Consider the following 17,236-nt stretch of genomic DNA (forward strand, 5'->3'; position numbering starts at 1 on the left):
ATAGCTTGGATAGGTTAAGCCTAACTTTATTACAACATACAGTATATTCACATTTAACTTAGGATTAATAAGTACTATATAGCACTAGTGTTCTTTTTTTTTATACGAAAAACAATGTAAACAGATTCGTAGACATACAAAGTATATGTTTAACAGTATAATAAATATGGATATTAATAAATATGCCCTAACCAGGACCTGAACTCATGATCTTTTGGTCACACTGTGCCAATATTTCACCAACTGAGCTACTAGGACTCAAAACTCAAGCAGATAACTCCCAATGAGCAATCACAACTCTACAAAAAGTTTAAAAGTTAGTAATGTTACATGTGATTCTGATGTAAAGAATGACTAAATTTAATTACAATAGGACACTTTTAAAACCAAAAGATGATAAAAAAAATACAAACTCTACTAATTATTATTTTGGAATCAGTAAATGATAGATAACAAACTAGAATGATATTATAATTTAATCTATGTTATAAATAGCTTATGTCTGTTCTCAATAACAGAGGGATTTTGAAAACCCTTACTCTATTTCTTTTCTCATTTTTATGAGTTTGACAGTCATATCAATTCTCCCCCTTTCTACTGCCAACAAATGATGCACACGTATGCCATTCTGCTACCCCTATATATTTTACACTTTAATCACCAATGTTGGTCCAAAGCTGAACGAATGTGAAATATTCAAAACAATAATAATGATAATTTTTGAGACACCATACTGGCAATATTTTAATTACTTTGTTAGCTGGAATAATCAAAAACAGTAATAATCAGAAACACTATTCTTGATTATTTTATGTGACAGTAATTGAAGCAATTAATGCTTATAGGTAATCAATTAATCAAGTTAATTGCTCAGCTATAGTTGTGGACAGACAGCAAAGTTCATGTAATAGCCTTGTTTAATGTTATTAAAACACACACCTAAACCTTGACATAACACACTTTGATACAATGCCAATTCGGATATAACGTGGTTGGTGTTTGGACTCCATTTTTAAAAATGAAGAAGCATAAATGGCAGCAGTTTCTTGTATAACAAAAGGCCATTAAAAACACATAAAACAAACATACTTCTTCAATCATTTGATTATTTTTAATAACAAAGTGTGAAATTAGCATAATTCTTTTTCAATAATTGTCAAAACTCAATTTGGTCTTTATTATCCTAATTAGTTTTTGATCGATCACTTTAATAGCTGTAACTCCACCATTTTCATGATTATCTGCAGCTCAAATCAAATATCAGTCATCTTTTTGAGAGCCAAAACCTCCTTTAGCCTTTTTTCCAAGCTATACGCATCTGAACCACACTACGTAATCCTTGGTATCACTTCACACAAAAGGTATGGTCCATTTTAAAACCCATCAATGATCTGCCCATCATTCTAATGTTCTGTACATTGTAAGGTTGTTCTTTGCAAGCTATAGTCTCCCCCTCATTGGTGTTTTACTGCAATATGGCCACTTCATTGTCAAGATGTGGACTGAGTTAAAGTTTTGCAATTGAAGTCAGTTGTTGAAATTGCAAGGAAGATGACAAATGAAGGATGAAAGCAAAAAATGACTGGTTCATTTTTCAAATAGTAATGCTCTGATGCAGTGGAAATTTAACATGATGTGCTTTTACTTAAATTGTAAACACTTTAATTTTACACTTCTTTTTAAATTTGCATGCACTTAATAGGGAATTTCTACTATACTGTGTGTTATTATTTCATGTTTACTGTGGTTAGTAATTATCAGTATACATGTAAATGTTTGTTTTCTTCCAAAGTAAAATAAAATGAATAACAAAGTTTCTTCAGTGTTATTCCAGAACCTGTTTTTATCACCACATGTCAGCCTAGCCTTGTTACACAGTATGAGGTAAGATGGAACCAAGGAAGGGGAGGGGACTATTGACTATGCAGTCCTTGCATATTACAGGGTAGTGTTACTAGATCCAGATAACCGCATTCTGTCGAGGTTTAGGTGTGCTTATTATAATAAATAGAATGGGGACTGGCTACTTGAATGCTGTTACTCAGATAATACAGAATCAACCTCAAAGTGTTGGTGTTGTGAGTTTAAGCCCTGGTCAGCACAGATTTCTTAATGTTCTGATACCTCAATGAATAGAGGATTATATAATGGTCAGAATGGGAATTATCTGTTTGGGTCTTGGGCTCTAATACCCGAGATACAAAAAATCAGTCTTGGAGTATTACTTCAATCCAGAAGTTTCAAGTTAAAATCTTGTTCATAGCAGATTTATTAACATCTCAACTTCTTGTAATGTACAAAGAAAATAAAGTTCAAGCAATCCCTTAAAAGACACTTTATAAGTACTTCACATGATAATACTAGGAACATTTTTCACCTAAAATGACCTATAGCTTGCATCCATTATTATTAAAACAACAAAAATACAGATAGGCTTTACAAACAATATCTCTATCATAAATTTTTAACCTAAAATTTTATGTTTAAGTACCATCCGTAGTTTTACAAATATGCTCCTCATAAATTTTTAACTTAAGATTTAATGTTTTTGAGAACCACTAGTGTATGCTATCAAAACAGTATTAGAAGAAATCTATTAAGAAAACAACTAGCAGCTTAACATCTTAACAATTCAGTTAAAAACTTATTGTTAAGAATAAAACATTGTGAATACTACACAAAATGCAAAACAGCATTTAAAACTTGCATATATCAAACAGATAATTCCAAAAAAAGGAGAAAATAACCATTACAAAATGTAAAATCAAAACAAATTTAATATTGGTTCAGCAAATTCAAAGATTATTAACAGGAATACTTAGTATTGCAATTTCAGCATTTACATAGCAAGTGTAATAAATTCAGTGCATATTAAAGTTGCTAGAGATGTAGCAAGATTTTGAAACAAATGCCTATTTATCACAACCACAACTACAATAAAAATTATGCGAAGACTAGGTCACAATGAGACTTACCTTGAGGACTAGGCATAATAGGTGTTCCTGACCTCTGAGAACCTGCCCCTGAGGCTGGTGGACCCTATTCAAGGGAAGACAAATTTGAACAAACTATGCTACAAAAAACTGCCTTATTAAAATATGAACTTACTTAAACATGCTAACCAAATTAAACCAGGCCTACATGACTAGTACATAGAAAAACAGGGTAAGTATCAGCTAATACTTTTCCATAAAAGAAACATTTCATACAGCACATTAGTAATAGCTTATGACCAAAAGTAGGCTAAAACTGAAAAAAAAAAAAAAATGAAGTTATAGGTTAATGAAGATAATTCTATATCACACACTAACAACAGGGAGTAGATGTTATAAAACAAAACCTATAACCTGTTGATTCATCAATTGATTACTGTCATTTTGAAAATTATTTTCCACCATTCTTGTTTTCCGTAATCTTATATCAATTTTTCAAATTTGGTCCAATTCAACCAAAAATAATGAAACAGATATCCTGATCCATTCCTTGTTACAATTTCACAATTGTGGAATATGAATTTTTCCCTCATTGCAATTTTCATATTAAAATGATTTGACTTGCAGAATATAATTATGTTTTTACCCAGCTAAAACTGAACTTTGACTTGATTTTTCTTATAGTGAGTTTTAATTCAAAACTATATAAAAGATAAAATTGATTTAATGGAAATATTTGGCATATATAAAATATTATGTGAATGTAAAAAAGTTTATATAGAACAAACTAGAAGAAATTTAAAATTCAGACTGAATGAACATGAAAGAAATGTTAAAAATAGTAATATTACTAATTCACCTTTAGCAGAACATGTTAGTGAAACTAATCACACAATTCAATCGGAAAAAATGTTATTTTAGCACAACCTGGAAATGTAATTGGTATGAATATACGTGAATCTATTGAGATAATTAAATGTAAAAAAAGTAAATTTAAATTATTGAATAAAGATGATGGACCTGATGGAAATGTTGTCAGCAGATGGCGTGAAATTCTTTAATATGTTATTTGGTGATCTGATAATTGCATAAATAAGTGTTATTTTTGCAAAACATTACACTCCTGAGAATGATGCAGTAGTATATGTCAAAACATGTAGAGTGTATGAGATTGTTTTCCAGTTTCATTGGGTTTTTTTCCACTTTTTATTCTGTGCAGTAAGTTATTGTGTTTTAGTAATTTGGAAACTGGAAACAATTTCATTTTTATAGAATTGTGTTTAAAATTATCATTGTTTTCTTAAAATTTATGAGTTTTTCACAGTTCTCTCTTACATTTAATTATATATTAACTATAACCAATAGAAAGTCAAGGGTTTCATCTATCAGATGACGTATTGTATAACGTTATGTTCTGAACAGTTAAGTATCAATTTCACTTAAGAGTACTAACACCATTCCCATGAGAAAGTTAATGACTAGCTTGGATGAATTTGTAACGACTCTTGTTGCATAGTTAGAAAGCCAGAAAAATCTTCAGAGGTAAGGGAATTTGTCTACTTTTTTGCATGTTATTAGTCTATATTCTTTGGTGCATTAGTATCATTAGTATAAAAAATTAGGGTTAACTCTCTTCGACGAATGACAGTTAGGTATTTTATTTCTTTTTTTTTGAATATGAATATGATGTAACTAGCAGATGCCTGTTGAAACAATTCAACAGTAATTTTCCTAAAAATAGTGATGAATAAACATAAAATATGCAGTCAAGCAGCAACCAATTCCCTGGACTAGAGCATACATGCAATATGATTATCTAGTGTGCAATTTACAACTGTCTTTTGTCATTCCACATGTTATTTGAATATGTAAAATTGCATTGCATTTGTTTTTAAGCAAATGAAACTGACTGTAATGTATTGTTGGCAAAAAGTGTTTGGGTTTTGATTCAATGGGTGCATCCAGCACTACAGAGCACTTACATTCAAAAAGTAGCAGGAGGAATAAATTTCACTGAATGCAACCATTCCTTGTCATTTTACTGAGCACAGAAAAAGAGAGCTACTGAAGTGAGTGCTTTTAGACAGTTGTCATTTCTATAAGCAGTGTCCGAGGTAATGTATTCAATTCAAATAAATTTATTCAAGATGGTACAACAAAACCATGCATGTATATAGTACCAACACAAAAGTAAATAAATAAATAAACAAAAAATAAGCTGAACAACAACAAATAAAAACTCAAACACATTCCTCTCTTCATGCATTTTTTCCTTTTATGCTTCTATCTTTGATATATTTCTTTCAATCAGTTGACAGAGGAAATCCCACTTTCTTTATGGAATTCCCTCACAAAAAGAACATTTTTGTTCTTAACAATTTTTCTCAGATTGACTGTTTAGCACATATGAAGACAAACAGATCAATGTTGATATCGACATGAAAGTTTAGAGAAATGCAAAAAAAATTAATAATTTTCCTGTTATGTACTCTTGAAAATAAGCATTTTGATGTATAACTTTTTTTCTATGTTTAACCATTCAGGAGGTATAAAATGTGACAGACAGACATTTAGCTATTATATATATAGATGTGAATTTTTTCATTACTGACAGTGGATGGTATAAAAATAAGTTAGTATTTTGAGAGTTAACAGAAGGTACTGAAAATGAACTTACATTAACCCTCAGGGATGGAAATAAATTGCTACACAAAATTGAAGTTTTGAGGTCTTGCATAGTAGAATAGTATAGCATCATTTCTTAAAAGTTGCAATACCATCAATAAATGCCGAGTTATAGTTCCATAATCCTCTCACCTCGTATATTCTTTCCTTTCGTAGTTTCACAATAAAGCCACTCAATGTTTGGTCCTAACCTTACAAATAAAGTAGAGAACTACCCTACCATTCACCATGTTACTATTTCGTTAATTCCCTATTTCACTTATACTTATCACTTCCTAATATTTAATAAGATATGGAAGTGGTTTAATGTGTCTTTTGATAAAGTGTTTTTAAACTAATTTTATTTGGAAATTAAATATTTCAGTCCTATATGCCAAATAATTGAAAAATTGTTAAAAGAACAAGCTAATGTTATACGCAAATCAGTTAACTGAAATCTTCACATTCTATTGATTATAAACAATGTAATAACAAACATCAGAGAGAATTATGGACATTTTCAAAAGACAGTATAGTATGCCATGTGATTTGGATTTTCTAGTTTGTATCCAATTAAAACAAAACAAGTGAATGCTATAACGTTAGATTATGTCTTAGCAATATCTACAAGTTTTTAATTTGCATTAAAACTCACAACTCAAATAGGGGTGGAAAGATTATCTAAATTATGCAATTTGCACCAAACAAGTCTGACATGATAGGAAAAGTGTAGATTGAGAATATATTTAACTATTTATGTTTGAAAGTAAAACTTATATAATATTAAAATCAATTTATTACCTAGGTTTTGAATGTCAAGTTTATTGACATTCATTGATAATAAAGTAGTTGAATTAAATATTTAATATAACTGTAAATAGGTCATGGCATGCACATTTTTACCTACTCATTTCCAGAAGGTTAATATGACTAAAAATAACCATGAGAGTATATTGACAACTGAAATACACTATAGGTTAATTTGTGGAAAAAAGTTTTAAAAGACTTAAGTAACTTGTCAAATAAAAAAATCCCACATAAAAGTAAAGGCAATGATCACTGTTTTACACTAAATCCTAGTTACTATCTTTAGGATTCATTCATTTTACAATGGCTGTTTACACCATCATAAAGAACTACATTAAAGTAATCATAAGCCTAAATTTTACAGCAGTGGTAATGATAAAAACCATAAAAGTACTTACATAATGGCTACCAGGTGATGCAGATGAATAATTAATCTGAAAAAAAAATAAATAGTGAATAAACTTTGGTAAAATTTGGACATTATTTTTAGAATAAAATTTACAATACTTTTATTCAACACAATTTTCTTTAAACAGAAAAAAATCAACTTAAATACAAGCATACAAGCATGTTTGATACTAGAGTACTGACTTCTATGTTTTTTTAAAATCACTATTGTAATTAGCTACATTAAATTAACTAGGCCTAATCCAACTTAGTTTGAGAACTTTAATGGACTGCAAATGCCTGTTGAATGAAAAGGGGATGATGTTTTAGCTTCTATACCGAGGTCTTCTTCAGGTCACTATAGGTACTTGTGTGTAGTGTCTTACAAAGGTATGCACAACTCTGTAGTAAAGCTCCAAGCTGTGTAGGTTGAACAGGTGCAGTGATTGGCAGGAGTTGTCAGTACAACTGTGATGTCATCATATTATCTGCAGAGTTTGTTGAAGGTGGTTGCTCAAATATTGCTGATGCACAAGCCTTTGTTTCCGTTGAGTTCAGGTTAGTTTAGTTAGACATAGACAGCTTCTTCACCTTCTATTTCTGAAAAATGGTGAGCTTTGTCTATAATTCTATGTTGATCCCAACTTATGATGTTCAGCTAAGGCTGATTTATCTGGATGTATATGTCTAGTTGCATCTTTAAAATCGTTTAATCTCTGTTTTATGGTCTGACCAATTTATCCAATGTAAATTTGCCACATGAACATGGTTACTTCATAGATGAATTCTTTTTGTCTTGACTTGTTGGTTGATTGTTTCACTTTAGTAAGGATGTTTGAAGACCTTTTCCTGATTTCAAACTTTGACATTAAAGTTTTGGAAAATCTTTTTAAGTTTTTTGTTTATCTTGGGAATGTTGGGTATAAAAATGATTGATTTGTGTTGAATTTGGTCTCTTTGTGAGTGGTGGGAAATCACGTTCCTCTTGGTGGTACACATAAAACTGGAAGGGTATCCACTGTTTCTGAAAACTTTATCTAGGAGGGTTTGTTCTTTTTCAACATGATTTTCATCACAAATCCTTCTGGCTCTGTCAAACATGTTTGATATAATTCCTCATTTAACAGCTTTTGAGTAAACATAGGTATCTATTAGTGTGGGTGATGATATGGTTATCATGTCAGAGAGCGAATATGCCAAGAAACGAAAGTTATCACTTTTACTCTAATCTTTTATGCAGGGTAGATATTTTGGACTTAATTTTTATCTTGTGATTTTTAAGTTCAAAGTTAAACTATTAACTACAGTTTTATCATGGAAGATATACAGATCTCAGAGTTAATTCAACTATTGAGCAGGGGGATTTAATTAGGAGTTCCTTTACAATCAAATTTGATGATATAGATACTCCTCCAACTCCTACATTGATAGACATGCACCATCCCCTCCTTGTCCCCATCTTGTACATCATTATCTCACATTTGGAGGATGTGAGTGAAGACAAGATACTGACGGAGACAAGAAATGTCTTGACTCCTAAACTCCCCAAATTGTCCAGTGTCACATCAAAGGAGTTCATCCTTTTGACCTCATCCTTCAGAAGTTAGGTGCCTTGTGCCATTCAATCCAGGCATTACAACCAAACATCAGCCAGATGTAATTTATCACTGTAGTGACATTTAGGCTCACATCCAACAAAACCACAGGCTAAAAAGACCAGAGTGGTAGTTTACCAAGCTGAAGAACAACTACAAAACCTCTGAGAATTTCAATTAAAAGATAAATACAGTCCAGTAAGGAAGACTGAACTTACAAACACTCCTATGACAACAGCCACAGTGACCACAAGATGATGTCTGGAGATTGTCACTACAGAGTACCTTTGACATCCTACAAATACAGGAGTCACTGATGAAGCACCCAACCAATAACCCATAAGACTATGGCTTTTAAGTAACTTATATGATGAAGAAACCACTTTCAAGCCCATGCATAAAGATGGAATACCACCTGGGTCTTACATACCCCATGAGTAGAGCCAATACCATAAAGGGGAAAACCCCAAGATGTTGAGGAAATTAACAAACTGCAAGCAGTGCTTGTGGAGACTAAGCACATTTTGGTCAAAGCAACAGAGGTCAACCACAAACTATTGCTGGAAAAATGTCTACTGACAGCGGTCTTGAATAACCTACTCACCACCTTCAAAGTATACTTGTTGGAGCTCTTGTATGAAAATATGCATGTGTATGCAAACTTTATGTGTTATATTTACTTATTATATATTTTAATTTTTCTTTGTTTTTGTAACTATGTAATGATTCTGATCAATTAATTTCTTTCTTTATGCTAAATCTCTGCATGAGTATTTCGTGTTTCCTTTTATTCTACATTTCAATATTACAGGGTTTATATCACATTTCATATTAAAGGTTTAATTTCATATTTCAATCTTGAATGGTTTTTCATTCTAAATTTAGTATTTACTCTATTATTGTGACTATATGCATTTGAAAAAATGTTTTCTATACTGTTTTATCATTTTAAAAAGGCTTGATATTATGTTAATTTTGTTTCTGACTAAATGTCGATGTAATGTGTTTCTTTACTATCATTGTGTGGGTTGAGATCATATAATTCTGTTTTACTTTACGTAACTTTATTTAGTAGTTTCTATATATATGTTTTACGTACATACAGTCAAAAGTCCATGTTGCTCTTCTTTTTGTTTGTATTTATTTCATTTCAAAAGTTTTCACTTTTGTATATATCTTGTGCATTTTAAAGGGTTATTCTGTGTCAATTTTGTTATTTATTACTTGTTTAGCTAGCAATGTATGATACAGAGGACTTTCGTTTAGCTTGCGTTACTATGTTGAGTGTCCAGTAATATTCTGTTACATCACCTCCAACAGAAGGTTGTGATTTTCATGCAATTTCATGGGATCTTGCTGTAACTTTTTAATCCAAGTTAAGTTAAAGTAGGCTTGAAAACAGGCCTAATATCAAGGAGAAGAGAGTTATAGCATGCAAATATTACATATCTGGAACATCCTAAATCTGGTTATGTGCTAAATTTAACCTGGGTTTGACTTTCTGTAGCTGGACTGGTCAAGGAATGTATCTGCTATTTTATGGGATAGTTACACTGTATTTTATTTCATCCTGTGTTCAGAGGACTAATCTCACAGTAGTCACATGAAGCAGGGATAATTCTGCATTCTGGTTTCTATTTTCTGATTGACCAGCTATAGACAATGTGTACTATAAATGTAGTTTTGATGCTTTTTAAGAGATTCTTTCTGACCCCTGAGTAGAGCACTTCATTTTGTGTATGAAAGAATTAAGACTCACTGACAATGTCCAGTCCTTGTCCATTTACACCCCTTTCTAACCACTGTGTATGCTTTATTTTCACTTCATATAATTTTGGAATTAAGTTTTTTGATATACTAAAACCCCCATTACAGTTCATTTTCGTTTGAATTTTCCTTACTTCTCAACACAATAGTCACCACTATCCTGACCAGGTACTCTCCTACTTTTATTTTACTCAGACTTGAACATTTGCTTCTTATCACTCACTGTGACAAATAAATACATCTATTCTTCTACATACAAGATCCATGAAGCTTCTTTTTTTGGCAAGACTTAAGTGCTTATGTGCTGGTTCTTCCTTGAGATTACAACAGTGACAGCCAATGGTGTGATTACTCTAAAGCTTCTATAGTTTTAAAAAAGTATGCACTTAAGCTTTACAAGACCACTCTTCTAATTTCCCATTATGATGTGATTATAAGAGATGTTGCTGAAAACACCTGTTTATTTAATAATTTAACACAAAAGCACACAAAAAATCTAATCATTAATAACTACTGATGTGTGAACATAATAAATTCTTGACAAGTTACTTACAGTGGATGTGTTAGGTTGCCATGCTCTACCACCAGGCCCTTGCCTTTAGGTAAAAGAAAAATCAAAATAATTATTGTTTTAAGCATATAGAAACTACTATTGACCACACTTGCATTGCTATAAATTTACAGGTACTGAAAATGGGATTTAAAGGTATAGCTGGAAGGTATACAAATGAAAGTGTTGTTCTTCATATGGACAAACTGTCTAGATAATTGGTGATTAGATAATATTTCAATTCTTTTCAACACTTTCATATGTCTTCTTACATATCAATGACTGAGAAACAAAATTAAATTTTAGTTCGTATGTGACAATATAAATAAATTATTAAAATCACTGTAAAGAAAATAAGTGGAAAAGTTTTTAGACAAATAATCTGTTATTTAGTCATAATGTTGACCACATATTTTCTCTTTCTCTTACAGTGATTTTAACTCTCTCACTATGAGCTCCATTCCATGGACCAACCTTGTAACTATTTTGTGCTTGTTATAGTTTTCATAATATAACTTTTAATACAGTATGCATATCGTCATAAAATTTTGCAGATTATCAGTAAACATTAAAAGACTTTCGTACACAACATACAAAATTTTTGTATTAAGTTTCAAGATTTTTTAAGTAATGATTTGCTCATGCATTTTTCTTTTCAAATGTTGACTGTCCTTGTGAATGCTATGGTTGTATGGTTATTTTATACATCAGAAAATTGTCAAATTTCACATGCAAAATCCTTATAATCTCATAATAACCTCCACACATTTGTCAAACGTTTTTGTTTAGAAAAAACTTGATATTTTATCTGTTATTTTCATTATTGTATCTCTGTATGGTTGATTTAACTGACCTTAGAACTACCATAAAAATTAGGAAATAGATACAAGTTATGCTTTTTTCATGTTATAATGATTACAAATTATAGCAAGAAACCATTATAACTGAAATGTGATTGTATTCTACAAAATACTAGTCCACTAGAACAAAGCCAAGACAGGTCACTTTGTAAAAGCCAGTATTATACTATTGGATAATATAACATGAGTGCATGTGTGGCACATTTCAGTTATAATACATGACATATGTATATATATTATTACTATTTACAAATAAGTTCTGAAATTTCAATTATTTTCCTTAAAACATAGAACACTAAATAACGAAATATAGAAAACAATGATCTCTTCTACTTGCTAACTTTGTACTTGTTTGTTGGTTGGTGTAATTTGCTAAGTCTTGTCAAATTTTGTACATGTAGGATGTACAGTGCCTTGCAAATGTCTTCACCCCCCTGTGCTAATAATCATTTTTAATTATTTCCTCGTGAAAAACATAACTCAAATGGCCAAAAATATTTATTATATTAATCTCAGACCAGTTTCTAATGATTACAGTGAACAAAAGGTGCATTGTTACTCACTTAAGTGATATAACACAAAGAAATCTTGAAAACACATGTTGCAACATTCTTCACTCCCTAACATGATTATGAAGTTAATATTTGGTTGAAGCTCTATTGGCATCAATGACAGCTGAAAGTTGTTTCGGATAACCCTCCATAAGCTTTACACAGTATACTGGAGATATGTTTACTCACTCCTGCTTGCAGATATCCTCAAGTTCTGGTAAGTTGGAAGGACAACTTCGATGCACAGCAATTTTCAAATCTCTCCACAGATTTTCAAAGTGGATTTAGGTCTGGGCTTTGACTTGGCTAGTCAAGAACTTTAATTCTGTTTCTCCGAAACCATTCTTGGATTGCCTTTGATGTGTATTTTGATCATTGTCCTGTTGAAATGTAAACCTTTGACCGAGTTTTAGTTTTTCAGATGACTTCTTCAGGTTTACCTCCAACATCTGTGTATATTTTGCACTGTCAATGATCCCTTGAATGTGTACAAGTTCTCCAGTGCCAGCTGCAGAAAAACATCCCTACAGCAGTGGGACTGTATTTGCCGAGTTGTAAACAGTATTGGGTTTCTGCCATACATACTATTTGTCATTTAACCCAAAACCTTCTATTTTGGTCTCATCTGACCATAAAACTTTCTGCCACATTGTTGTATGGTTATTGATATGTTTATGGGCATAGTCCATTAGCGATCTAAGATGCATTTTCGTCAGTAGTAATTTCTTTCTTGCCACCCTACCGTATAAGCCTTTTTTCTGTAACATACACGATATTGTCAAAGTGTGTACAGTAATTCCAGTTGCTGCTATTGAAGTTTGCAGCTCCTTCAGTGTCACTGTTGGCTTGACAATCGCTTCCCTGACAATTTTTCTGTTTGTTCGAGTGCAGACTTTCTTAGGGTGACCTGATCTTGGTAAGGTTGAAGTAGTGTGACACACTTTCCATATCTTCACAACTAACTTTACAGTATATAATGGCAAATTGAGAACCTTTAAATTGTGCTTCTGAACAATCTTCTCCCTTAGGTCTGTAGAGAGTTCTTTTCTCATCATTCTCAAAACATTCTTAACTTTCAAAATACTCTGCTTAAATCAATACTGATGGCTCTATATGACCTAAAGTATTTTTTCACATGGCTTTATAATATACTTTGGTATCTGATAGAGTTGTACAGAGTCACTTGTATTTACTTTAGCAGGGTAGTGACGTAAAGTTAAATCAACGATGATAAAAGCTGAGGAGGGTGAAGACTTTTGCAACTTGTATTTTCAAGATTTCTTTATGTTATATTACTAAATTGAGTAACAGTGCATCTTTTGTTCTTTGTAATCATTAGAAACTGGTCTGAGATTAATATATTAAATACTTAATTTGAACCAACGTTGCATTCAACATATCATGTGACACACAAAAACTGATATTTAGGAATTTTTTTAAATATTTACTTTTAACTCTTTCTGCAGAGGTACTCTTCACTGCACATGACACATTCAAAATTTTATTAAACTACTTTTTGTTGTTATACCAATTAGAATAGCATAAAATCTCAGCTAATAATCCATATGTTAATAGTACACAAGTTTTAAGTTCTTAATTCTAAAAGGAAATATATAAAAAAATCCTGAATTTCCACTAGTGTGACCCACTTGACAAATTTTGTCTTAACATGTCATCATCCCTATTTTATTCAACACCCCTCTAAAATGTACGAAATAAAACGTAAAATGCTCTTTATAAAATTGTTATTGTTCAAACAAACCATAATTTTTCGGCCTTCAATTTTGATTTGCTACAGAGCTATCAAAGAGAAAATCAGACTCATTCTGCCACACCCACCTGTCACATCCTCTCTTTCACAATTGGTTGATAGTTCTTTCTTATGTTTCATTATATATTATTTATAACAAATAGAAAGTCAAGGTTTTCATCTATCAAATGGCATTTTTGTATAAAATTGTGTTTTGAACAGATAACCATTAATGTCACTCGGAGTAGCAATTTCGTTCCCATGGGAAAGTTAACGACTAGCTTGGATGAATTTGTAATGGCTCTTGTCTCATAGTTAGAAAGCCAGGAAAATTTTTAGAAATAAGTGAATTTTTCTACTTTTTGTATGTTATTAGTCTATATTCTTTGGTGTATTATTTAAGTAAAAAAAATTGTTAAGTGCTTTACCATAATTGCTAAAAAATCAGGCTTAACTCTACTCCACAATCGAGGGCAAGAAAAAAGAAGATTGGGTAAGTACTTTATTTCTTGTTTTTCATATTTACTCTTTATTTATTATTATAAAAGTAACTAAAATTAAAAGTACGAATCTTTTTAAGTTATTTAAGACTAGATTAGGTAAAATAAGTAATAATAATATGATTAAAATTGTTCACGAAGCAGCTCATGGGTAATGTAAAGCGATAGCGTAACGTGAGCTGCACATTCCCCGAGTGATTTACAATTTATAATGGCGTGGATAGCAGTTAGACACAGTTCATAGGGCAATAAAACAATAAAACTTAATTACAAATAGATGTTACGAACTTAGAGCTACTTAGGATAAACGAATGTAGTTTCAGGTTATAATTTGAAGTCATACTAGAAATAAAAGAAGGTTAATTTAGGTTTATTTCGATTTTTTTTGGTGGTTACGAGGTTGGTCGAATTGACCGATCCAGTTTTGAGATTAGGATAGAGAAAATAACATATAAACTATAAGGATTTGGTGAAAAAAAAAACGTTTGAAATGCATTTAGGAAGTTTTAGGGATTACACAAAGGAAAGTTGAGATTTTTGAGATTAGGATAGAGAAAATAACATATAAACTATAAGGATTTGGTGAAAAAAAAACGTTTGAAATGCATTTAGGAAGTTTTAGGGATTACACAAAGGAAAGTTGAGATTTTTGAGATGACGAAAAGTATTTTTAATTTTAACATGAAAATTACTTTGCACATGGACTATTCAAAACAAATACTCAATATATTCATGGACAAAACTTTATTTTATTTTATTAAAAGTACTTCACTAAGAAATATGACTTTTTGTGTGTGAAAGACTTGTAATATTAACTGAAAGACTGCCAAATTTCATGAAGACCCAATATATAGAGAGTTATAAGTATTAAATTGATGTCAACTTTAGACAAGTACAGAAGGTCATGTGACTCGGTCAACTCGACCGACCCCGTGTCGAAAGATTTAAATGAAGAAATTCACTAACGTATTATACTAACTTATTGACATACATTCATAAAATAGTAGTTCAAAAACATTTTGAATGCAAGTCTACAAATGTGCTGACATGCTCTTTGACCCCTGACCATAGGAAGACCCGTAGCAAGAGGGTTAATCCTTTCTTTATATTTTCAGATTTTACTGTACTTTGCTGCATTTGTTCATTATTTTCTTATGCTATATTAGAATATAAAGTTTAAACCCATCTACAAAATATATCCTTTAAACATATTATTAATAGCTAAAGCTTAGAATTCATGATCAATTTCAAGACTTGAAAGTTTTTCATACTTTCTGATATCACTTACACAAATGGTATTTGACTAGTATGCACTTATATACATTTGTACAGATGTAAAGAAAGTCAAATTACTCATTATTCTTTGGGTTGAACAGGATTATAGATATTAGTAATAAGCAATAAGAAGAATATTGACAGTTTAAAATAAATGGGTACATGTACAAGATACAATGAGGAACTATAAACTTGCCTGGTTAAGGATTGTATTCCCACTCATATGACTTACGTGTGTTCTAACAAGTTTCTCAGAACTGGCCAATTTTTAATTATCTTAATAATTATATTTACCCCCTGAGAAATCTACAGAGGAAAAGATTAACCTTAGTTTGAATTAAAATAAAAAAGACAAACTTAAGAGAGTTGAACAAGCTAAGTTAAAAGAAAACTGATTTAAATTTACTTTTCATTTTGTGTATTTAAAGGACAGTTTGGAATTTTTGCGCTGATGATCTTACACATTTCATTCAGTGAGATAAGCAAGCATATATGAAAAAATAATGTTGAATATACCCTTCACATATTAAAAAAACACAACTTACATGGACATTGAAGGAATTCCAGGACCCACTGCACCACCTGGTGGTCTCATTGGTCCATAACCCTGAAATAAAAAACTGTCAATATCATGATAATGAAAATTATTTTGATATGGAGATTAAAACAGCAATAAACTCACAACTTCATTTTTGTTCTTAATGTTAGTGATAATCAAAAATAAGACTGACAAAATTTCATGGGCATCACCTAATATAAACTTTCTAATCATTTATAAATATGTTTATTCTGATAACAGGTTGAAAGTTTCTTAGTAAAAAATACTAATGAATTTGTAGGAATTGAATTTAGAGTGCATTTTTTTTTAATATTGTTTTTAACTTGACTATGAGTGATATTTCATCTAGTATCAGTAAACAGGGCAGCTCATTTCCTAAGGTCCAATCTAAGAAACTGTTAGGATTATTGGACTTCTTTAATATAAATAAAGTATTAGTTAACTTAGTGTTGTTCACTAATATTTACAAGTACAATTGTCAAATGCCTGGTGATTAGGGAACTTGACTCAAAATCTGTGGGTGATAAGTTTCAATCCCATCACTGAGCATACTCACCCTTTCAATTTTGGGAGTGTTATAATGTTATGGTTAATCCCATCTTTTGTTGGAAAAAGAATAGCCAAAAAGTTGACTGTGAGTGGTTTTTACTAACTGCTTTCCCACTAATCTATTACTTAAAAATTAAGGATGGCAAGCACACAGAGCCCTTAAGTAGATTTGTGTAAAATGCAACAAACAAACAAGCAGTTTTAAAAGTGGGTAAAAAAAAAGTATTATGTTACTTAATAGATAATGTTCTCTAGAAAACCAAAACAAGATACCACATTTTCTACTCGTTTTGTTAACTCTTTCAGCACAGGCTCAGACCCTAGGACTGACCTTGTAACCATTTTGTGTTTGTTATAGTTTTCATGCTATAACTTTTAAATTAGTAAGGATATGTTAATGAAATTTGGCAGATTATCAGTAAACATTACAATGCTTTCACATGCAAAATATAAATTTGTTTTTATTAAGTCTTAATTTGTAAAGCATTT

At 31.0% G+C, this 17,236-nt stretch overlaps 1 protein-coding gene across 5 annotated transcripts in view; it reads right to left on the reverse strand.

The window, feature by feature from the left end:
• The window catches only part of LOC106458188 (single-stranded DNA-binding protein 3-like), a 67,476-nt gene that overhangs the window by 13,127 nt on the left and 37,113 nt on the right, over positions 1-17,236 (reverse strand). For all 5 annotated transcript variants that reach the window (XM_022384324.1, XM_013917659.2, XM_022384323.1 and 2 more), the window contains 4 exons: positions 16,185-16,246; positions 10,707-10,749; positions 6,803-6,838; positions 2,976-3,039 (listed from right to left, as the gene is read on the reverse strand). In XM_022384324.1, coding sequence (XP_022240032.1) covers positions 2,976-3,039; positions 6,803-6,838; positions 10,707-10,749; positions 16,185-16,246 — 205 coding nt within the window. The remainder of the gene's footprint in view (positions 1-2,975; positions 3,040-6,802; positions 6,839-10,706; positions 10,750-16,184; positions 16,247-17,236) is intronic.

This window comes from Limulus polyphemus, unplaced genomic scaffold (genome assembly GCF_000517525.1).
Source record: "Limulus polyphemus unplaced genomic scaffold, Limulus_polyphemus-2.1.2 Scaffold426, whole genome shotgun sequence".
NCBI classification, from domain to species: Eukaryota; Metazoa; Arthropoda; class Merostomata; order Xiphosura; family Limulidae; genus Limulus; species Limulus polyphemus.